Source organism: Trichechus manatus, unplaced genomic scaffold (assembly GCF_000243295.1).
Source record: "Trichechus manatus latirostris isolate Lorelei unplaced genomic scaffold, TriManLat1.0 scaffold00041, whole genome shotgun sequence".
NCBI lineage: Eukaryota > Metazoa > Chordata > Mammalia > Sirenia > Trichechidae > Trichechus > Trichechus manatus.
Genome location: NW_004443977.1, coordinates 838,685 through 863,662, shown reverse-complemented (window position 1 = coordinate 863,662; position 24,978 = coordinate 838,685). Strand labels below are relative to the sequence as shown.

The 24,978-nt window shown below is 37.7% G+C and overlaps 1 protein-coding gene across 1 annotated transcript in view; it reads right to left on the bottom strand.

Annotated features, from left to right (window-relative positions):
- UNC80 (unc-80 homolog, NALCN channel complex subunit) overlaps window positions 1–24,978 on the bottom strand; it is a 212,710-nt gene that overhangs the window by 2,265 nt on the left and 185,467 nt on the right. The window contains exons 52-60 of the mRNA XM_004376376.3: window positions 24,563–24,688; window positions 23,217–23,340; window positions 22,281–22,487; window positions 19,339–19,523; window positions 18,216–18,381; window positions 16,665–16,844; window positions 10,940–11,078; window positions 8,038–8,094; window positions 856–937 (exon numbers count right to left, since the gene is read on the bottom strand). Coding sequence (XP_004376433.1) covers window positions 856–937; window positions 8,038–8,094; window positions 10,940–11,078; window positions 16,665–16,844; window positions 18,216–18,381; window positions 19,339–19,523; window positions 22,281–22,487; window positions 23,217–23,340; window positions 24,563–24,688 — 1,266 coding nt within the window. The remainder of the gene's footprint in view (window positions 1–855; window positions 938–8,037; window positions 8,095–10,939; window positions 11,079–16,664; window positions 16,845–18,215; window positions 18,382–19,338; window positions 19,524–22,280; window positions 22,488–23,216; window positions 23,341–24,562; window positions 24,689–24,978) is intronic.

Below are 24,978 nucleotides of genomic sequence, written 5' to 3'. Positions count from 1 at the left end.
GACTATAGTTTTATTTTTATTTTTTTAATGTTTCCATGGACTTTTTTTGTTGTACTTTACATTTGTAGCTGTTAACTTCTTTCTGCTTATCTAATTACAAGCATTTGATCCTGGCTTTCCCTTTAATCAATGCTACCTTTATATATCCTAAGAACATTAATTAATACAATTTTAAAATAGTATATTTGAGAATTTCAGTGATTTTAGGATACAAACCTAATAATTATTGCTTACTAATCACCCTTTTCTCAACTAAAAGTTGTAGCTGAACATATATTACTCTCAAACGGGAGTTTTAATGAAAAAACTTAAGATGCTCAGAAAGTGTCTGATACCCAAATCAATGTTGGGAAACTCCTGTTGAAGCAGCAGCGCAAAGCCTCATTTAGATTTTTCTTTAGGAAGTTATGTAGAGGAACCCCACCTAAGGAAATGTGTAAAGATGATCTTTACTTCAATTTCAGTTTTAAATTAAATCATTAATCTTGGAATGAGGAAGAAAAAACTATGTCTGTCTCTATGCAGAAATGAACCTTCTATCAACTTTGCAACAAATCTTTCTCTGTCAGTAAATCTGGCTGGAGAAAGAAGGTTTCTGGACAGGGAATAAATAGAATTACAGGCCCACTTACTTTACTAAGTAATCAGTTTTGCTGATAAGAAGATTCATATCTAAAATAGCAGCTAAGAACTCTCAGCTTGCCCAAGCAGTTACGATGTTTTAAAGTTGCTCTGTACTGCTTATTTCAGGAGAGGAGGAGGCAAAATATAATTTTAATATACAGAAATGTTAAAAATTGAATAGAGCTTCTATTTCAATGGAATGACTGTCCTGACCTTTCAGGATTAGCTCACCTGCCTCAAGCCCTTCTTCCTCCCCAGCGGCTGCTGAATGAGGAGGTTCTGTTGGCCAGGTTCGCTCTGTACACTTGCCACCCTGTCAAACATCAACAGTGTTAGTGTTCCCTGGAGAGAGTACAGAAGACCACCCTCTGGCGGGTGTTAGCCAAAATCACTTCTAAGAAACAGTCACTTCAAAGACACCATTATCTTTGAAGGATGGTTGGGAAAGATTCCGTGGGATGGAGGTTTTCAAAGGTTTGGGAGGAAGGACAAGGCTTTGTAGCCCCAAGCTGCCAAAATTGAGATTCTGTTTTCAATCACTGATGTTGTATCTGTCATTCAGCAAAACATTGGTTTGATCACACCCCTGGTTTGGAAGCCACCAAAAGGTTTAAGACGTCATAGTCTAATCTCAATTTTCTTTCCAAGGGGAAGGGAAAAGGTGACGAACAACACAAACAACTCTATCACATGGATGGGAACACCTTTTTTTTTTTAATTTCAATTTCAATGAAAATAAGATGGACAAATATCAAACACATCAGACACAGATTCCATTTGGGTGAAGGGGCACATTCAACACATGTTTGCAGCCTGAAGTCTCTGTGACTACTGAGTAAATGAATAGTCACACGGTAGACAATCAGTGGATTTAGATTTAAAAGGCTGACAAAGTAATTAAGCTGTCATTACAACTCAGGAGCTTTAAGACCCAATAGCTGCACTCAAACATACTGTGCGGTTTACGAAAGCAACAACCTGCTCCCCCCAAATTTACTGTGTATGTGTGTCTTTTGTATGCAAAAATGACTATTGACCGTGGTCGCTATTTTAGTGTTGGGTGAAGGTGAAAATATTGATATGGGCCCATGGTCCTTTTTCATTTTGCATGCATGTACAATAGGTATTTATAATGGGAGTAGAGGTAAAAAAAAGAAAAGTAGCGTGCCCTAGAGAACACTGTAATTCTGTGGATGATGCCAATGTAATTATTTGGTTAATCGGTAATTAATTTCTGCTTTGCCTTTGCAAAAGGAGAGTCATCTACTGGTACTTTTCAGAGTAAAATATTCCACAGAGAAATCCAGAGTCAGCAACTGTCCAGAAATAAAAAAACAAACTATCCATTCATTTCCACTTGTAAAAAAATAAGGTACCTAAATGCTTAGCTGCAGTTGTAGGTAGAGAAATGGATGGCAAGATGGGCAATCAGATGTCCCCCTGCTGTATTAACAACTGATAAAATATCAAATGGTTGACATAGTCATGTCTGTCATTTTTGAAAAGTCTTATTCCTATTTCTATTAGAAGAAAACCAATGATTCACAAATGGTGTTCTTCAAAGTTTTATGGAATAAGGATATTATCACATAATTATACCATTTGGGGTACATAATACAAAATTCCAGAAAGAATACCAAAAACAGGTGTTTAAACTTTCTCGTTGTCCTGAATATCAAGTTTGGAAGATTGATGTGCATTATCCTTGTACATATATGACCTTGTAGCATATATAACCTTCCTGTGAAGAGGTAAAATCACCCCTAAAGAACAATGCAATAAATTCTGATAAGCAATCCAGACTATGTTGCTGGCATATTTGTAATGACATCTCCTTATGAATTATACGTTTTCTCATGGGTCTATTGAATTGGAAAGAGTATTCAATTACCATGTGCACAAAAGTAGAAAGAAGTTTTTCCAAATACCAAGCAAAGCTTTCATTGGCATGGATTCTTCATTGACATCTAAATGTTACCTCAGTTCCCTTGGCCGTAAAGGGAAGTTAATACTTACCACCTATCTCCCATTAAGGTAGAGAAAAGAAGTTAGTTGATGTAAAATGGTTTGAAGATGAGAAGTGATGTATATAGCATGCTTTCTTGTTTTACATTTGATGTTTGTAATGAGTTTATTGCTTCTAGAACACTAAAGGGAAGTGGGTAATAAAATGTTTTGAAAATAATTAGGCAGAGAAAATGAAATCGAGGCTGTTCACTTGTCTCATTTTTATTTGGTAATTTGAGATTGCGAGAAAAAATGGTGTGAGAAAAGAAAAATACACGTTACTCAGGGAGTGTTAAATGTCAAAGCATAATGGTAATTTCATGATGATTATTTCAAGGGAGGATACTAAACAAAATTTTTCTCTATGGGTAGAGAATCTTGTATCTAAGAAATGTATCAAGTTTTTAGCTGTGGTTAATTAGCTGTTCTATATAAATAATAGAGCATTTCACCAGTGGAATGCACATATCAAAGATGAAATTATAGAACATGTCCTTGGAAATCTATATCCCAGCCACTAAATTATACTCCCTGAAAACGTGATGCTTATATTTGGAATATCAAAGCCTGGCTTAACTGTACAGTTAGGACACATTAATAATAAACAGCCAGGGATGTTAACAATGGAAGGGTCATTTATGCAGAATATGTTTCTTTCTCTGGGGTCTCTATCAGATTTGAGTTGCATATGAAGTGTTTTCAACTTAGCTTCTCTCCACACCATGTAATATTTCAGTCATCTGCAGGATTTGTAACGTGTGACCATAAGATGTGCAATGCTAAAATTAAACAGGAAAAAACCAAGGAGTTTACACTAAGTGCCTCCTATGTTATACCCCATTTTCTGTTTCAGTTTTGTGAAACAAACCCATTATAGTCCTCGCCTACTATAACTGCAATAATAAAAATGTTTTTTCCCTTTGAAGAACTAATGTTTTATTTGATGATCTCAAATTTAAAATGATCATACTCTAGTAGGCCAATGGATCCTTTTGAATAACTGAAATATCTATTTTAGGTACCATAGTCATAACAAGCCGCTGATTGGAAACCCTATGGGGCAGTTCTACTTTTCCTATAGGGTCACTATGAGTCGGAATTGACTTGACGGCAACGGGTTTTTTTGTTTTCTGGTTTTTTAGTCATAACAGATAAATCTTTAAAGACGAGAATATGTCAAGGTATGTCAGAGCAGTGGGATGAGTTCTGCAAACTTATATGAAAACTGGTTTCCTGAATCTTGAGAATTCCCACTCTTTTGGCCAAATAATAGGGAGAAACAATAAGAATAAAAGCAAGTAAAACTTTCTAAATTGAAGCTAACATCTTATAACATATTTAGAAATAAACCATCCCTTGCATTTTTGAGTCTCTAACAAATACCACTATAGCAAACCAAATGATGATTTAGGTTTTAGAGAAGTAAATGCAACTGGGGCTTGGCAGAACTTCCTACAAAAACCAAAAACACCTTATTCCAAACACAGGGAAGTAATTTTCGATCTGGGGGAATTTAGACAATGTTAGGAGGACAATTCTGGTGCAAATTACCTCTTTCCTCCCGTTTTCAGAGTGATGACCTGGATTGCAGTGTAGAAGTATATATGTGTCTTCTAAGGAAATAAATACTGCCTCATAGTATTTCTTCAAATAAAGGATAGGCAAACAAGGGCAATTCAGTAATGCAAGAAAAGTTCATATCACTTAAACTACAAAACAAGTTTATGGGACGAAATATATTTCCCAATACAAAATTAAGTAGAAGCACTGGGTGAGATCAGCACAAGGAAAAGCGAGTTAGTGACTTGTATTCCTCTTATCTACACTTTCAGTTTGAATTTTAATATGGTTAGAGAAATCTGGAAGTGGAACACAAGACACGCAGCAGAGCCATTTACCCTGAAGTGATTGTCTCATGAAGGGACTGCATAAAGCCAGCACCAAAGGAGCCATAAGGCATTTGTAGAGACCAGGGAAATAAACAGTAGACTAAATCTGACTTTTTCCTTCCCCAGTACAAGATTATTGTTTAAAATTTACTGAGCCTCCACAGCATCCAAGAAAATGTATTTTAAGTGCTTAGAAGTTAGAGGCTGGAATCAGATTAAAAAGGGGGAATAATCTGGATTTTAGATATCCTGTAAGAACTGATTCAGCAACGGCAAAGTACATATCTGTGTATCACAACACGTATTTTCCTAGCCATTAATTCTCAGCTACATAAAAGGTGGCTTTATTTTTTTTTTGTACGTTGTGAGTGCTTGCCAAGCTTTCATACTTTGAAAATGTGGATAATCATGAGATGGGTTCTACTAAATAGGGTTATTTTTATTTTATCTCACCCAGACCATATGATCTTGTTCAAACTTGAGCCACAATTTTATTTTCCACTATGATTAAAAGTACCCTTACAGAATCAAATAGTGTTGTAATCTCTTTTTAAAAATGAGAGTTGATTGTCAATTCTTGCCTTTCAAAATGTTCCAGCATGTCCAAACAAAGTCTAATTATGAAGTATAAACATTCAGTCTTAAGTTCTTCTATATGTCTCTTTTCTTTTGAAGGGAAAATAAACCCATTGTGGGTATGTTTATGATGAGGACAGGAAAGGAATATCTACAATTAATTTCTTTACCTCTAAGAGCAATGCTCTAGAGAAGAAAATTCTCCCATGGAAAATGATTTCAATTTATTAATTTCCAAAAGAAAAAATCTCTCCAGAGCATAGTGCTTCTAACAGGCTGATATTCCTTGTGATGAATCTTACAAAAGAAACTAGTTAGCACAGGTTAAAAAAAATGCTATAAGAAATTTCCAGTAGGTCTGCAGATTTTTTAATTGTTTCCCTCTTCCTCATTTAGCCTACTCAGTTGAGTTTGTCCCTTTTGCCTAAAACAAGTGCTCTTTCAAAAGCAAACTACCGTGAAAGGTTAGCAAAATATTATGGGAGACAAACAGCAAGGTCTATTGCTTTTCTTTAGACATGCTTTCTCTTAGAGCCAGATAGTCCTCACAAGTACTTCTGGGTGTGGAGTCCCTGGGTGGTGTAAATGGCTAATGCACTCAGCTGCTAACCAAAAGGTTGGAGGTTCGAGTCTACCCACAGGCACCTCAGAAGAAAGGCCTGTCAATCTACTTTTGAAAAATCAGCCATTGAAAGCCCTATGCAGCATAGTTCTACTCTGACACACACAGGGTTGTGACTTTTTTTAGTTCTGGGTGTATTTCAGGTCCTACCTGCTCTGGAGTGCTAAAGGTAATTTACATGATTATTGCCTTTCTGCTTCTTTAGAACGTTTAAGAATCTGAAGCATAAAGAAGTCTAATGCCAAAAATAAGAAAGCCTGAAAACCAATATATATATATATATATATAAAGTATATATCCTATTTTTTAAACCAACCTATTAGTAAATGCCACAAGTTCCTCTTCTCCAAAGAGAACTCAGTGATATGATGGCATTCAAGAGATACGATTTGCAGTGTATGGCAAAAGTGGATGTGCTACTGGCTGGTGGAATGCCATTGCATGAACAGATTTATTTCAGAACCTAATGTGAATTCCTCATCTTCTGGTTCTTAATGACCACAACTAAGGTGACTGACACCCAGAACTAAAAACAATGGTAACAGGAACAATAGGTCAAAAACAGTCAATCTAAAACAGTCATCAAAGTCCTGACATGATTAGCTAATTCAGCTGTAGATTAATTATATAGCTTTGGCTCTGAACCAGTCTTACCTAGCAAGAACTTTGGGTTTATTCCCATTGACACTGGATCCAGGGCAGATTGGATTAATTTGCATAACTCCAAATCAATCATTATTGAATCCTGAGCTTACCTGAGAGGGCCAAATCCTTTGGAGGTTCATAAAAATCAACTCAAAGTCCTAACTTGTCTCACCAACCCCAGACTGATACTTACTCAGCAAGAGTAGAATTTGTCCTAATTAGAAAAGTCCTAGCACTAAACTGGCCAAATGGAAGTCTAATTTAATACATTCTACTCCCAGTAGGCCACTGAAAATACTTCCTAATCAAGGCTCTTCCGTCTCAAATGTAACTTTGAGCATAAAACAATGCATTCTTTGAAGCAATGGTCACCGAGCACGGCTTGGTTCAGATCTCTTCAAACACTGTCAACAATTAAGGGAAGCCATCTCGAGGACTGGTTCGTTTCTCAACTTCTTCCTTGTCTCCGAAGCTCCTGCTAATGGAATTATGTCTGCACTCGGCAGCACTTCCACGTTTACTACCAATAAGAGACTGATCTTTCAAGGCAAGGGCTCGCAAGCACAAATGAATGTCCTGAATGTCCAATTTAAAAAAAAAAAAAGGTACACCTGATGATGGACTAAATGTCCCATTTTCAATTGCAAAAGAAAATGTGATATCTGAACAAGATGCAAATAAAACAAAAAGAAAACAAGAAACAACCTTTCACAGGAAGGCCTCTCAACACTTCCTCATCTTTGTGATAAAGCAATAAACACAGATATACTCACTATATAATGCAAACCTTAAAGGGAATGTTTTCTCTCGAGATGGAACAAGGGCACCTTAAAGGGAATGTTTTCTCTCGAGATGGAACAAGGGCATTCTTAGGATGAACAAGAAGCATTACCCCTAATGAGGATTAGTTGAGAGGTGTGAATCAACAGCACAAGATTAGGAATGTTTGCCATGTTTATCTGAGTGTTAAAGGTGCAGTCCCCCTTTCTGAAGCTTTAAACCAACAGCCAAGAAATTACATTGTTTGCTTCATAAGATTTCTCTTACTTACCAAGAAATGCTTGGGCCTGATATTTTATGGCAAGTTTTGGAGTCATCTTTGTGCTGGTATACAAATTCTTTATGTAAGTGTTGTTTGAACAAGCTAGTGTAAAAGCCTGCCAAATAGCTTGCATCTACATGAGGGGATTATATAAATTATTTTGGCGTTGTTATATTTATTATAGCACCATTGTTTTCTTACCACCCATGGAATTAGCTAAAAGACCTGTCTTGATTCAATAAGGGCTTTCAGATAGTGGGGAGTTGTATTAGAAGGCTTCTGCAAAAACAATTCTTAATGAATATCAGTGTGGGACCGAAAGAGTAGATGGGATCAATTTAGCATTTGGTATATCAAAACTTTTTAGACATCTATGGGACGAGCCCCAAAAAGAGCTCTACATAGTTTTTTAGTAAGCTTTTTAGGCCATTTTTGATTAAGCTCTGAAGCTGACAATGAAGGAGGGTTTGCTACACCTTTGACTTCCAGGCTCGTGTACTCATGAACAACAAAGGGCAAGGAATGGAAATAGATACCAAGATGGGGCGAGAGGAGACAGAGAGACAGAGGAGACAGGGAACAGGTAGTTTCCCAGCACAGACACCAATAGACAGGTAGCGTTGACACTGTACCTAGAGAGGCTGCCCTCAGCGGCCAGGCCCTGGGAGTCATCGAGGACATTAGGTTCACTGCAGGAGGGGTAGGGAGATGAAGCATTTAGGGAAAGAAAATGCAAAGAAATAAAAGAAAAAGAAAAAACGGCATGCAATTTTCTGCTCTCAAGAACCAAAAATAAATAAATTTAACAGAACAAGGAAGGAAAAGGAGACAGTCAACCATTTCATCTCGTGCTGGGTTTGTCAAGACATAGAACTCAAGGCAATGGGGGAGGAGGGACTTGGATGAATCCGACTCTCAGAAGAGTGATTTATTTAGAGGTCAAGAGTTGGGACTTCAAACGAGCTCAAAATGGACACGTGAGCTCTGAAACGCTTTGCAGAATGAATCAATAGAAGATGAAACTATCATTCCTTTGGTAACCATTTGGCTGATTTCTTATTATTTTTAACCTGTTTTATGTACATGATGTTTCACTGACCAGAACTCTGCTTTTTTCTTGTGCTTTGTGACATTATCACACAGAAACCACTTACCATGAACTACCGCAACGAAACTCTTGGAACTGATGGTATTAAAAGAACAGAAATAACCCAACTTGCCCTGCTAATTTTGCAATGAAGATGCAAGTAAATGGAAGGAAGATGCCCTGGAAAATTCACATGGAACTTGCATTTACCTCCTCACTCTCCATCTGAGTGACTGAATTGTAAATGCCAAAAGCAGACACCTGTCAGATTGGTGAGAAAATTATTAAATAGTTTATCGATTTATCTGGATGTAGTTGAATTGGGGCTTGTGAGCAGAAACCATGTTATACTTTGTCCATATTTCCTTCAATGGCTAGCACTGAGCTAAGCACCCACAAGGCACTCAATAAATACTCGTTACACTGAAAGAAATTACATTGCAACCATTTAGGAAACTTTGAGTGCCTGCTCCAAAAGATTGCCTCTGTCCCTAGGAAGAGGCTCACCTTCCCTAATGCACAGAGACAGTATCACCTTTGCTTGTCTTCCAAACTATGACTCAAGCCCAGAGGGTATAAATATATACATATTTTCTAGATTTCTAATACAGCCATAACAGAACAAAGTTGCTCCCTAGAAATGAGCTAAGCCCTATGTAAAAAGGGAACTGATGGCCTGGTTATTTTGCGTAACCTAGCAAAAGAACTCTATTTAAAAAATTCTATAATTCCTTAATTAAACTTTTAAATAAATTGCTAGACTTTTAAAATTTTTTGATAGAACCTTGCATAGTGGTACTAATGAAAAAGAAATGGATATCTACCAATATTAACTGCTTGTATGACTTTATAGCATTTTTAAAAAACATTTTATAATTTAGCTCTGATTTTATGCACAAATTTTCTTTTTAAGACTTTCTTTTCAACAGTAAGTTACCAAGTGGTAGATAAAACAGTCTTTTACAGTGACAGAACCCTTACATATTGTTAATCTTTGCAATAATTAAATAGTACTTGTATAAAATATTGCTTTCTTTAAAAGTATGCAATTTACTTATTACTCATATTTTATCATTTTGTCCTGTTTTTGATCCTCTCTAAGCTTAGGCTACTTCACAAATGTCACTTCATTTATATAGTTCATCAACTTTTTGATAAAGAATTTGGATACAGGGTAGTTATATCTGCATAAAAATTCAATTTTCTGAACATTAGAATGTGTCCTAGTTTTTATTATTTTCTATGTATGAATGACACTACACTGAATCTATAGGGATTAAAAATAGGTAGACAAATCAATAAGCAGCAAGCTAACTGAAAACATTTAAGGCCAGTTCTATGAAAGACAGTATACAATTCCTGTAATAAAAATATCATAGGTTCTGAAATAGATAATATTTTTCTCTTATGACAGATAATTCTCTGTATTATACTTTCATTGTGTTTATATATCTTGGACATTGCTTACTTATACATAGGCCTATTTTTAAGAAAATGCTTAAAAGCATTTAGCTGTGGAATCCTAGAACTATGGATTGAGAAGTTATCTTAAATTTCATTTTAGCCAGCTTCCTCATTTCACAAGTGGGAAAATGGTGGACTGTTTTTGTGAAATGACTTGTCCAAGGTCACACATGGTGGCATAGGTCCTTTTCTGTTTGATTAAGCATCATTTCCTCTAACTGAATTCTGGTAATATATCAGAAGCCTAAACTTAACTAAAGTTTAGGTAAACAGAGTGTTGTAGAACACCAGTCAGAAACCCCAAAGCAAAGCTGTGCTTGTGTGGCTTCCTCGGCTTCAGTAAAACCCCAAGGCAGTCTCTAAAGTTTTTGGGTCTTAGTTTTTTATGTGTACCAAAAAACATAACTGTTCCTGTACTTACACTTGACAAGAACTCACTATTAACTTAGTTAACAATAAGTCAAGGAGCCCTGGCTGTGCAGTGGTTAAGTGCTCGGCTGCTAACTGAAAGGTAAGTGGTTTGAACCCACCAGTTGCTGCACTGGAGAAAAGATGTGGCAGTTTGCTTCCGTAAAGATGACATCCTTGGAAACCCTACGGGGCAGTTCTACTCTGTCCTATGGGGTCGCTATGAGTCAGAATCGACTTGATGGCGGTGGGGCTTAACAGTAAATCTGAAACGTAAGAGTGTCATTTGACAGCCAGAAAGAAATCTATGTGTCTATTTATGGACAATTTTTAAGGGGAGACAGGGCTTGGATCAAAAACTGTGATCCCTTCTACTGTCCTGGTTTAGAAAACTCTCTGCAGATTGTTGCCCACAGGACCTTAGTTGAAAAGTTTTTTGTTGAATGGTCTGCCTAAAAATATTACTATTGCTTGCTTTTCTCTTCTTTCAGCCTCAATAGAATAACAGGACTGACTTTTCAGAATTTCTACTGTTGCCTCCAAATGCAGAGTATATGATATCCATGGCTCTTTACCTCTGGCTGGGTAACATGCCCACCTCAGCCTGAGGGGCAGACATGCTGGAGACGTGGCTGGAGAATCGCCTCCTTCCAATGGCACTCAGGAGGTAAGCTTCTTGTTCACTTACCACACTAGGCATGCTTATGGAGTCATCTGAAAGGGACAAAGGAATGAGCATTATAAATCTCTGAACAGAAACCCCAAACAAAAGCTGTCCTTGGGTTCCTTCCTTGGCTTCAATACAACCTTAGGGCAGTCTCTAAAGCGTTTAGGGGCTTAGTTTATTATGTATAAAAAGAGGCCAATGATAATTCTTCATATCCTCACATCTGCTATCCTCCTACACTAGAACAGCCTTCATGAATTAAATGTAAGCTTCTTGTTTATTTTTATACTTAGATAATCTGTGAAAGTTAATGGGAATATGCTAATGAAAGATTTCAGAAGAGCTAAATTATAAATTTGTAAAACATGTCAGGAATAGTTCACTATTGTTGTTAGGTGCTGTCGAGTTGGTTCCAACTCATAGTGACCCTATGTATAACAGAACGAAACACTGCCCAGTCCTGCGCTATTCTCACAATTGTTGCTATGTTTGAGCCCATTTTTGCAGTCACTGTGTCAATCCATCTCGTTGAGGGTCTTCCTCTTTTTTGCCAACCCTCTACCAAGCATGATGATCTTCTCCAGGGACTGGTCCCTCCTGACATGTCCAAAGTACCTGAGACAAAGTCTCGCCATCCTCCCTTCTAAGGAGCATTCTGGTTGTACTTCTGAGACAGATTTGTTCCTTCTTCTGGCAGTCCATGGTATATTAAATATTCTTTGAAAACATCATAATACAAAGGCATCAATTCTTCTTCGGTCTTCCTTATTCATTGTCCAGCTTTTGCATGCATATGAGGTGATTGAAAATACCATGGCTTAGGTCAGGTGCACTTTAGTCCTCAAAGTGACATCTTTGCTTTTTAACACTGTAAATACGTCTTTTGCAGCAGATTTGCCCAGTGCAATATGTCGTTTGACTTCATGACTGCTGCTTCCATGGGCATTGATTGTGAATCAAAGTAAAATGAAATCCTTGACAACTTCAGTCTTTTCTCCATTAAACATGATGTTGCTTATTGGTCCAGTTGTGAGGATTTTTGTTTCTTTATGCTGAGGTATAATCTATACTGAAGGGTATAGTCTTTGATCTTCATCAGTAAGTGCTTCAAGTCCTCTTCACTTTCAGCAAGCAAGACTGTGTCATATGAACACCACAGGTTGTTAATGAGTCTTCCTCCAATCCTGATGCTGTGTTTTCTTCATATAGTCCACTTTCTCAGATTATTTGCTCAGCATACAGATTTATTAAGTATGGTAAAAGGATACAACCCTGATGAACACCTTTCCTGGTTTTAAACCATGCAGTACCCTCTTGTTCTGTTCAAACAACTGCCTCTTGGTCTATGTACAGGTTCCTCATGAGCACAATTAAGTGTCTGGAATTCCCATTCTTCTCAATGTTATCCATAATTTGTTATGATCCACATAGTCGAAAGCCTTTGCATAGTCAATAAAACACAGGTAAACATCTTTCTGGTATTCTTTGCTTTTAGCCAAGATCCATCTGATATCAGCAATGATATCCCTTGTTCCATGTCTTCTCCTGAATCTGGCCTGAATTCTTGGCAGTTCTTTGTTAATGTACTGCTTCAACTGCTTTTGAATGATCGTCAGCAAAATTTTAGTTGCATGTGATATTAATGATATTATTTGATAATTTAGCATTATGTTGGATCACCTTTCTTTGGAATGGGCACAAATATGGATATCTTCCATATTGTTGTCCAGGTAGCTGTCTTGCAAATTTCTTGGCATAGACGAGTGAGTGCTTCCAGTGTTGCATCCGTTTGTTGAAACATACCAATTGGTATTCCGTCAATTCCTGGAGCCTTGTTTTGCACCAATATCTTCAGTGCAGCTTGGACTTCTTCCTTCAGTACCATCAATTATTGATCATATGCTACCTCCTGAAATGGTTGAATATCAACCAATTCTTTTTGGTACAGTAACTCTCTATTCCTTCCATCTTCTTTTGATGCTTCTTTTGTTGTTCAATATTTTGCCCATAGAATCCTTCAAAAGTGCAACTTGAGGCTTGAACTTGTTCCTCAGTTCTTTCAGCTTGAGAAATGTGTTCTTTGAGTGTGTTCTTTCCTTTTGGTTTTCTAACTCCAGTTCTTTGCACATTTCATTATAATACTTTGTCTTCTCAAGCTGCCCTTTGAAATCTTCTGTTCAGCTCTTTTATTTCATCATTTCTTCCATTCACTTTAGCTACTCTATGTTCAAGAGCGACTTTCAGAGTCTCTTCTAACATCCATTTTGGTCTTTTCTTTGTTTCCTGTATTTTTAATGAACTTTTGCTTTCTTTATGTATGATGTCCTTGATGTCATCCCACAACTCATCTGGTCTACGGTCATTAGTGTTCAATGCATCAAATCTGTTCTTGAGATGGTCTCTAAATTCAGGTGAGATATACTCAAGGTCATACTTTAGCTCTCGTGGACTTATTTTAATTTTCTTCAGCTTCAACTTGAAGTTGCATATGAGCAATTGATGATCTGTTCCACGGTCGGCCCCTGGCCTTGTTCTGACTGATTATATTGAGATTTTCCATTTTGTCTTTCCACAGATGTAGTAGATTTGATTCCTTTCTATTCCATCTTGTAGTCTATCTTTGTATTCCACCGTTTATGTTTGTGAAAAAAAGTATTTGCAATGAATAAGTTGTTGGTCTTGCAAAATTCTATCATGTGATCTCTGGCATTGTTTCCATCACCAAGGCCCTATTTCCCAACTACTCATCCTTCTTTTTTGTTTCCAACTTTCGCATTCTGATCACCAGTAATTATCAATGCATCCTGATTGCATGTTTGATCAATTTCAGACTGCAGAAGTTGGTAAAAATCTTCAGTTTCTTCACCTTTGTTATTACCAGTTGGTGCCTAAATTTGAATAATAGTTGTATTAACTGGTCTTCCATGTAGGTGTATGGATATTATCCTATCACCGACAGCGTTGTACTTCAGTACAGATCTTGAAATGTTCTTTTTGATGATGAATGCAATGCCATTCTTCTTCAATTTGTCATTCCTGGCATAGTAGACCGTATGATTGTTTAATTCAAAAGGGCCGACACCAGTCCACTTCAGCTCACCAATGCCTAGGATATCAATCTTTATGCGACAAACTGACAAGTGGTGGTATTTCAAATAGTTCTACAGGGGACTTTATTATTGAAGGAGTCAGTTATATTTCTTTGACATTCAAAAACTATATTCAATACATTTAATAATTTTCAGACTACTTAGAGAAAGACTATTACAGGTATTTTTTTAGGGAAAAAATATTTTAAAACCTATAAAGCTCAGAAATAAATGCTTATTTTAACCTAAATTTTAAAATTTAAGTATGTAATCTTTATAAATCCCTAGAAGCAAAAATCAATGTACTCAAATCCATACAAAAGTTAACTTTAACACAGTAATATTGACAAGGTGGCCTCATTCTAAGTGAACTGATGTTGTTTGTTGCTGAACACTGAACATATTTTGATAAATATATTGTGTTTGGGGGGATTTATGCTACTATATAATATCATGTGACATCATTTGTTTAAAATACCCTAATGGTCATATTTCTAATTGAACTTGTTTTGAATAAAAAAGATGACTATGAAGAGCACTAGAACTTTTAATTTGCTATACAGTGACTGACTTGAAACAGATTTTTGTCATAGAATGGTATTTTCTTTTTAGTTGTGTTCAGAGAAAAGAAATAAGCAAATGTGCATTAATATGAAAGAAGTGGTAGGGTAGCCTGAGCTATTTCTACAAAGGCCTTCCAAGATCCCATTGATTTTTTTTCCCCTTTATTTGAACTGATATAACATTTAACACTCACTCCCTTAATATTTGCTTGGTGATTTATCATGTGCTGCCTTCCACTAAGCCTTTTGTTCAGTGTTCTTTGTCGTGAATGTTTATCATCGCTACAAGACTGTATCTAAGATCTTAGAGGGTAGAGAACATATTTTCTTATACTTCCTTGTTCCTCATTTTGTATGTGTAGGTCTTAATACAGGTTTGATAATTGTATGGGAAAATAATTTAATTCAAAGCAGTGAACAATCTGACCTTCATACCCTTCCCCATATAGATTAATACATCACAGCCACCATTTGTTAGCAACTCTATTTTCATTGGGATGGTTGTGATGTCAGAGAGCAGAGATATTAGCAAAAAACAAACAAACAAATAAATAATGCATGCTTCCCCACTCCCCCCTCCTCATCCAGCCTAGTTGCATGTGTGTTGGCTCTTGGCCACTGATATCCCTGTTTATGTCTTCTCTACTTTTCTTCCCTAACTCCTTCATAAGGTTACCTGCAAAATATATTTAGCTCTACTAAAGTTGGGTAGTATCATTTCCAGTCATTAAAAGAAAATTGCTGGAGGAACTACTTCAAGCATTATTGAAAAATAGATAACACTATAAGTCTGAACTATTACTGGGACTTAAAAGATAATCAAACTTCTAATCCTTTTCTCTCTTATTTTATTTGTTTTCTTGGTTAAGATTTTTCAGGATTTCCCTATCCTGCATAATATCTCTAAATTTTAAGAATTTATAGTATTAGAGGTATGTCCATGAGCAATCTCCAGGGTGATTTAGACATAAGCATGTCTGCCGGTATTGTACAGGACAATTTGCTTATCACTTTGTGATCTGATTAAACCTGAAGCTAGATCTAGAAATATTACTAATATGTGTTTTGACAAAGCATTTATTTCCTTCACTCTCCTATACACCCAACTGTAGTGAGGCATTAAAATACTTCCATTCATCTTAGTTAATTAAAATTCTGACTTCAACTCCCGTATCCTCTGTTTAATTTAGTTCAGAGAGGGGCTTTTTGTTTCTTTGGAATGGGGAGGTGCTAGGTAGAGACTTAGATTTTGCTCTTATTCTTAAGGCATTGACAGTACACTTTGCTATAAATGTTCTATCACAGTGCCTTAAGATACAAGTGCAAAATAATTGGTGCAATTAAAAAACCCCTTAAATGACACCTTACTTATACTTTTTAAAATCTACTGCTCCTATGAAGCATATATATAAAGTGTTTTTCTTGGCCCAGTTTTCCCTCATTTCATAACAGCAGATCTTTAGCATGTGTATTGGAAGCCCCCAAACTGACCCAGTCACTGGGGACTCTCTAAACTCAAATTTGGGTTGTAGCCTCTCAAAATAACCTGCTGGTTTACATTCTGGCTGGTACAGCTAACGACTGTTTTCTGAGTCCAGAGCATATATGCATTACCCACTTTCTTTGCCCAGTGCTGTCACCCTCTAAGCAAGATGTCCTGGACAAAGGGGAATACATGCTTTCCTTAATTATTTAAACACAATTAAAATGAGTTAGTGGAAATGGCTGGATATATAGATTCCAAGAAAATTTAGGGGTCACTAAAGGTTTACTTTTCCCTGATTTTCTCAAATGACCAAGGCTATCAAGGAATTTATAGAAGAGTGGGCATTAAGAATCATGGAAGCAGTCACAATTCCATGATGAATCCTATTTGTAAAAATGACTAGGGAGTCAGAACAGCCAAAGGCAGAAATCCTTCCCAGCCCTCCCTCGCATGTCCAAGCTGTGCTGCCTGCCCCAATTCTGCAGAGGGACCTACTTTCCTCATCCTCCTCATCAGTCCGACTCAGGGTGTCCTGGGAAGCCTGCTGGGAGGGCTCACTGTCCTGCTCCCAGACAGTGCCGGTGCCCGTGTTGGAGCGGGACATGGTGGCCAGGCTCAGGCGGTAAGCAGAGGTGGAGGTGCCCACAGTACTGATGGACGTCTTCCCTTGGTAGGCTGGGGGGGTAGGGGGCAGGGAAGGTGAGAAACCAAAGGAAATGCATGGTGAGGATCCTGAAAGAAAATAAATGCTTCAAAATCGGCCCTGACCACTTATATTTTTTAGGAAAGATCAGTTAAGTAGTGTGTCCCTGACAAATGATCTTTAGGGCAAACTAGTAAATGCAAGTGGGGGAATTTTTTCTTTCTTTTTTTTTTCCTAAAGATTCAACATTGGCTGTTGATGTACTTACAACTGAATCGGTTCCTTGTGAGGGCATAACATCTCTAACAATGTAAAATGCTCTGATATTGCTTTTCTATTTCTTTTTCCAAGAGTGGTAAGATGCAAATTAATTTTGGACCTGGACTGTAGTTTCAAACTTGCCAGTTTTCACTAGGAATATACCTTACCTAACACAAGCATATGCAAATACTAAATAAGTTGTCTTATATAAATCCACAGTTGAAATCAAAGCAAGGTGTTCTCATTCTCCTTTTCTGAAAATAACAACTTATGAAATACCCCCTTAGTTCTATGGTAGATTATTTTATTATAAAACAGAATATTTGAATGGCAATGTATATGGATTTCACCAAGATTGTACTTGTCAGTGTTTTTGTCTTTAACACACTGTCTGTAAACCACAATAAAAGCTTTAGAAAGAAACGTGCCCACACGTTATAGTCTACTTATGGGTCATGACTGCCCTCTAATGGCAGGTAGTAATTTATTTTCCTTTCTCAGTAATCTGCTTTTAATATAATGGTAAAAAGTAAACAATGCACACCAGAGAAAATCTTTTGACTAATATAAAGAAACGACCTCCTAGCATGCCAACTTTAATTCAACTGCCCTCCTGCAATTTGTGAAAAGGTAGACTTCATAATTCTATAGACCTGGCTTAAGATCCCCCTCACTGTTGTCACTTTCTATATGTGTAAGTTCTTTAACCTCTATGATCTCAGTTTCCTTATTCTTTAAGTTGGATTTTCAATCATCCACCTTGTAGGTATTTGTGTGGATTAAATTAAAAAATATATATGAAACAATCAACCATATCATAGATGTCAATGAATGTGAGTCCCCTTTCTCTTTACTAAAATAGCAATCAAGGTAAGAATTTAAATAGTATTTTTTTCAGTTAAATATTCAAGAAAGAGCTTAACTACTGAAATTAGAATTAAAAAAAATATTTAGAAACGGAATAAAATCAAACTCCTGTGATACCCACTTAATTTCTCTTTTGTGGTTAAATCTACTAGTGTGCCAAAATGGCTAATTCATACACGGCTCCAAAAAGAGTAGTGGATTGGATGGAAGGAACTCTTCATAAGTTGTGGTCCCATTTAGTCAAACAAGTTCCAGATATCCGCATGCATCCTCACCTGATCCACTGTGAACCGCCTCTTTGAGAATTTTTAGCTCACTATTGAACTCAGCTATGAGCGAGCTCTTACATAAAGGCCGTGGTATGAAGCGTCGCTCCAGCTGGTCAGCAATATGTTGCCGAGCAGAAACCTCTTCATGATTTTCTGCTGGTTGGGCCAGAAGCTGAAAAGAAGGCATAATGTTCTAAGGGCATCAATTTTCCCATCTGTAAAATGGGCTAATTTTTGTACCTACTTCATCCAAAAAGCCAAAGTCACTGCCATTGAGTCAATGCCAACTCATAGCGACCCCATAGGGTTTCCAAGGCTGTAAATCTCTATGGGAAGCAGACTGCCACATCTTTCTCTGTGGAGCCACTGGTGGTTTCGAACTGCTTTCCTTTCAGTTAGCAGTCGATTGCTTTAACCACTGCACCAAGTTTGAAGTTCCGTAGAAAAAAAAAACCTGTCACTGTCTCGTCGATTCCGACTCATAGCGACCCTATAGGATAGAGTAGAACTGCCCCACAGGGTTTCTGAGGCTGTAAATCTCCACGGAAGCAGACTGCCACAAGGAGCAGCTGGTGCATTTGAACTGCCGACCTTTTGGTTAGTAGCCAAATGCTTAACCACTATGCCACCAAGGCCCCAAGTTAATAGAACTATCTCATTTTTTTTTCATATGTTTATTTATAATCAGATCTCAGCCATGCTACTAAAGAAAGGAGAACATTCTCTAGGTCATTCAGTTGGGCCAATTTTTTTTTTTTGAGTGGGAGCAGGGTAAAGTTATGTAGACTCTAATAAAACTCTTACTGTGAAGGTACTTCTAATGTAAAATTTTATCCTCTGGGATACATTTTTTGGGCTGTTTTTCACATCAAGTTTTTGCCATAGCATGGTGTTAACAAGTTCTCCTAACTATAGTACATCCCACGAGCACTTCTGCCATAATCCTGCCTGAACAGAGAGCTGCACAGTCATGGGGGCTTGTTGCTTAAGGGTGGGAAAAAGGCGGGGCAGTCTGCTTCCGTAAAGATTTACAGTCTTGGAAACCCTATGGGGCAGTTCTGCTCTGTCCTGTAGGGTTGCTATGAGTCAACAACAATGGGTGTTGTTTAAGAAAATGAACACACCACACCTTGCACTGGATGAAAGGGCGCAAGAGCACAAAGATGGGTATTCGGGTCCGCACGATGAAGTCGAGGAAGTCCCACAGGGCCAGGCCTCCCACCTTCCGCAGAGCCATCTCCTTCACCTGGAGACTCAGCCAGTACCACTGGCTTCCAAGCTGCCTCTCAAAGCAGACGAGAATCACCTTCAGTGCTTAACACCAGGAAAAGAGAAATGTGAGCCTGCGGGCTGGTGCTTAGGAGGAACACTGCAGCCCACACCCAGCTGCCCACACCCAGTACTCTTCACAAGCTAGACAATTTTCTTAACTTCTACACTCTCCCCGTGTTTCCAAAATCTTCTGTGCACTCCAGAGGGAGTGTTCCTTATATCAGGTCAAGCACTTCTATGATAAACATGTTTTGGTTCTGATTAGGAGACACAAATATCTTAGGTGCATTTATCTACTATTTTGGAAAAATACAGAGCAAAATCATTCGTAGAGTTGAGAGGGAAATGTTTTCGAAACATGATGTGCAGCTAATCTTTTACTTTCTGAAAGTGTTGTCACTGTGGCTTTACCAGAATATCACTCATATCCCAAGCTAAAACATTGGTGTTTTAAGACCTTATTTTTCCTTTTAAGCATACAAATAATATATTCTTGTTATTAAGAATTAAATCAAACCATGCAGAAGAATACAAAGTAAAAACAAATTCCTTCCTGTTTCTAGCTCTCTTCCCGACCCTACTCCAACTGCTCCCCAGAAGGAACCAGTGAATGTGTTTGAGTATATCCTTCTAGATATGGGCATTAATAAAAACACTAACTCTCTCTCTCTCTCATATTGCACATCATGTCTATTACTAAACCCTGATGGATTTCTTTTACAATATCTCTTTCCTCCCCAGATTCTGGTAGCCCTGTCACAGTCTATATTTATTTATTTTTCAGGAAGCAGATTTTCCAGCAGTGTGTCAGGACAAACTAGAGTATTGTAAATAGTTCATAGATTATGATGGGAGCTTTCTGTGCCACCCCAACTTTCTCTATGAAGTGTGCCATGGGGTGGTCTTTCTTGATCATGTCTTAAGGCCCCTCTCAGCATCTAAAAGATATGATCCAACTCCCTAAATCCTTTAAGAGTCACATATACCTTTACTGTTTTTAGAGTGAATCAAGGGGAGAACGATGTTATAAGAAGGCATTTAAGATTCTTTCTTATCTATGTCCCTCTTCAAAATCTCACTTCTCACAGCAATTGTTCATCTCAATTCCTCTCCCTCACCTACACAAACAAACGAATGAAAAGCAAAGCTCCCCTATCTACTGTTATGTGCCTGGTGCCCTTCTTTGTGTTTCTACCACTCTATTTTCCACCTTCCTCTCCAACAGCCTAGCACACAGACAACATAGCAAGGGCCTCAAGAGCAGGGACTCTGGTGCCAGATGGCTTGAATTTGAAGTCTGGCTCTGCTGCTTATTAACTGTGTGACTTTAGGCAAGTTACTCATTCTTCCCGAGCCTCAGCTACTTCACTTCTAAAATGATGATAATGTTTCCTCCGTATTATTGTAAGGATGTGAGGATTAAGTGCGATGGTACATGGAAAGTACAGAAAACACTTCTCGGCACACAGTGTGTACTCAAAATAAATGTAAAAACAAACGTCAGAAGGAACAGAGGCCCACTAGCCTGGCCAACTAAGCAAAGGTCTTCCTTTATTAAAAAGGCAAAAAGTAGAGAGGATTGAAAATATTTATTCTCCAAGTTTTTTCTCATATCTTTGTCCTACATGTAAAACTCCTTTTCTCCTTCACCCTCTGTGCAATCTCAAATGTCATGCAGGGCTCTTCCTCAGTGTCTAGATTTTATCTGAGCCCTACCTTTTCATTTCTGGGCAACTGAGTCACCCATATGGGTAAATCTTGTGTACCTGCATCCTTTCTTTTACCCTTTCTTCATTTTCATTGTCAATCACATAATTTTCAAACACAGCCCTTTATGATGCAATTCAAATACCCCAAACACTCCAAACTCCAACAACCTGTTTTCATCATTTTATCTTATACTATCCACCAAGACCTGCTTCGATGAATTGAGAAATGTCAGGCAAGACTTTCTCAACTTTCTCCTTTTGAGATTTCCTCCTGCTAGTGCTCCTCTTTTCAGAGTGGTCTTTTCTACCTGGTCTAGTTCATTCAGGCCCTAAGAGTGGCTTTCCACTGTTCCATGGGTCAGGACCAAGTTAAAGGCAGGGATAGGGCAATGGGAAAGTAGGAGTCAATGGGGGAAGGGAACTGGCAAACATATGGGAGGGGAATAAGTTGACTGGCCTTAGTAGAGTGAAGATCAAAATGAAGATTAAAAGATAACATTGTAGGGGAAGAAAAATAGCTAGTAGGGCATAATATATTAGAAAGGCTGCCATGTCTTGATGTACAGGGTGTGGACTGCCCAACTGCAGGGGCTCCAGCCACATAGATGACAGACCAATGGGCCTCTTGAGCTGGGCAATGTAGTGTCCTTGTATACTAGACTGAGTCTAGATCTGATAACAGCTATGAAACCTCCTCAGTGATCTTACACTTAATCAGCAAGGAGGAATCCTTACTGCAGATGCCTTCCTTACATGCCTAGATACTCTTATAGAAACAACCAAGTAATTTAGGCATCATGGAAAGGAAAAGAGTTTATTTTTTGGCATATGTTCACTGAAAGAAACCAGACTCTTTTTGCCAGGGTACTGCTTACTTGCTCAAGTGGTTTCTTTAAATACTTTCTGGATAGCAGTCTCTTTAAATATTTTCTGACTCAAGGTAGAACATAACTAACTTACTATACACACACATATATGTATATATATATACATATAACTTACTATATATACACACTCAGGTATATATATGTGTATATATACACACACACACATATATATACACACATACTTATACATATATATTACTCACCCAAGTATGCTGCTTGGCTGGTGGACTCTGCCAACCCTTCCCTGCGCAAGTCTTTCCCTGCATCTCCGGGGGTGGAGCAGTGGGCAGGGGAGCTCTCCAACATGAAGTTCTTGCTCCGGGACGTGCTGATGATCCTTGGTGGCAGGAGCACATTAATGACCGTCTGTAGCAGCAGCTGTACCTCGGGCTGCTCCAGCCATGGGCTATCTGAGGGGCAGAGTTTAGGAGAGGGAAGCAAAAAGAAAAGTCATGAGGTGGGCTTTCCACATTGGACACAGACAAATTCAGCTCTCTTTCCAATTCCAAACTAGAACACCCTAGAAATCCAGGGGTTCCCCACCAAATACAGCTTCTCCTATGGACAGAAACAGTGTTCCTGGCACGTGGGTACTTTCTCTGTAGGTCACCCAAAGGCTTGTGTTCTCAGCCAAATGGTTTGCTTACCATTTCCATCTCCTTTCTTTTCTCTGCTCAAATACACATAACATACTGTCCTTACATTTGAGTTAAATGTTCCTAAAAGAAAAATCTCACTAAGAAGGAAGAGTAATGAGGAAATATTTGAATTTAATGACAAGTGGCAGGATTTATGCTAAACCTCGTGGCACTAGTTTGTAAAGTTCATTCACCTGCCAATTCCCATCTAATCGTGCTTTACTTAATACCATTTTCTTAACTTCAACAACATTTTCCCAATTTTTGCTGTACTGAAATGACTTTAATGTATCTTCTAAGAAGTGAAGCAGAGATGCCTTTGTCCCAGGGTGGTTGAACTGAAAAGCAAGAAACACTACTTCCTAAAGTAACCTTGTTTAAGTCGTTTACATCAACTTCAGTGATGACCTTTCAAGAGGAAAAGGAAACGAAAATAAACAACCTGATAATTAAGAAAACACAACAACAATGATAAATTTCCTTTATTTAAATTAATCAGACCTTTGCTTCCTGATCCTACTGTGAGCACAAATGGGATGAGTAGATTTAAAAGCATCCCCTCCCTTCTCTCTTGATTGGTGAATGGGGAGATCACATGGCTTAAAGGGAAATCTTCTTTTAAAGCCTGTACAGCAATAATAGAAAAAAAGATTAATTGACCCCCATGCCCTTTTAGCACGTTTATTTTTACACAGCATGATGGAAACGGTGACTCCCTGCTGGTGATTCCTGTAAACTATGAGCTCAGTCGTCATCTGTGCAGCATTCAAGACCTGATACTTTACCATTGGCTTGACATAATTGACAGCTATAATACCTAAAAAGACAGTAACATGTTGAACATTATATGAAAAAATCATAATACTTATGGTACAGATACAAATACAACCCTATTTTCCCATTAATTTTCTCCATGTTCCCATCAATAAATATGTTAGAGACCAAGGAAAAGGAAGAAAATGAGAACTTGCTATTTAGTAGTTATTTAAAAGTCCTCTGGCCCCGGCATAAGGCCTTCTCCAAGCCAGAAAGCAATAAGCAATATAGAAAGAAATAAATCATCTTTGTTCACAGATTATTAAAATGTATCACTTTAGGGATGCCATTGGTTCTTTTCTGCATGGTAGCTACAGCTTTTACTTAATCTCTCTACCATCGACTGATTATCTGGATGACAGACCATCCAGCTTGGTTATCAGATAATGGATGTGAATCAGTTATTCATTTACATCAATTGTGTAATTTCCGTTGGTTGAAAAGTTTCCTGATGATTTACTGCTCTCTAAAATTAGATAACACACAGAAATAGGCAGGAGAACTGGCATTCTGCATTTTTTGCAGTGGGAATGATAATTTAATTTTAAGAAATAAAATAAATGGGAGAATTAAAAAACACAATATTCAACCCACAATCATTAAAGAAAATTAAGATATTCAATGTCTAGTAATAACATTGGAAAGAATTTTATATTGCAATTCTTTCTGAAAATAATTTAAAACCAGACTTTGAATATTACTGCCTCTTTTAATTAACAATTGTGAGCTGATTATCTGTGAATCATTATTTTCCTAAGGTATATGCACCAGTTTTAAATGACTGAAGAGGTTCCTGAGGTTGTGGCAGAACTAAACGACTCTGCTATTTTCGAGATCTCAAGAAGAATTACAGAAGCACAACTTAGGGCCAAGCTCAGGGCTGAAGCTCCAAACCTACAAAAGTTTGGAGTTGTTTACACTTCCGTTTCACAGATTTTGCCCAGCCTTCGCAGAAAAAAAAAGAGAACACCGTGATCTGGTGCCTCAACCAACAACTTAATGAGCGTGACAAACAGGTAAGGCAGTCACACCTGTATCTGCAATGCTACAAGCCGGACAACAGCTGTGCTGAAGGGCAGAGGTGGTGAGAGATAAGGGCTGAGATGAAGAAGGGGTAATCCATCAGCAACACTGGAAGGTCCTACCACTCCCATCACCTGAAATACAAACAGAGCACATGACCAGCCTTGACTATTGCAATTTCATGCAACTGTAGTAAGGCAGTCTCATTCAGTAATAATAATTATAATAAGAAGAATAAAAAATTGAAGGTTGGGCATGTTACTTTCAATCTTTTCTTTCTTGTTGCCTTCTTCTGAAGGCACGTAATGTCTGGAGTCAGATCGAACATTACACTGGATTCAGCCAAGGTTTTGTAGAATGTTATTTATAACTAACTATGTAAATAATGAGAGATGATCCAGAAAACTATTCTAATCAGGAGCTT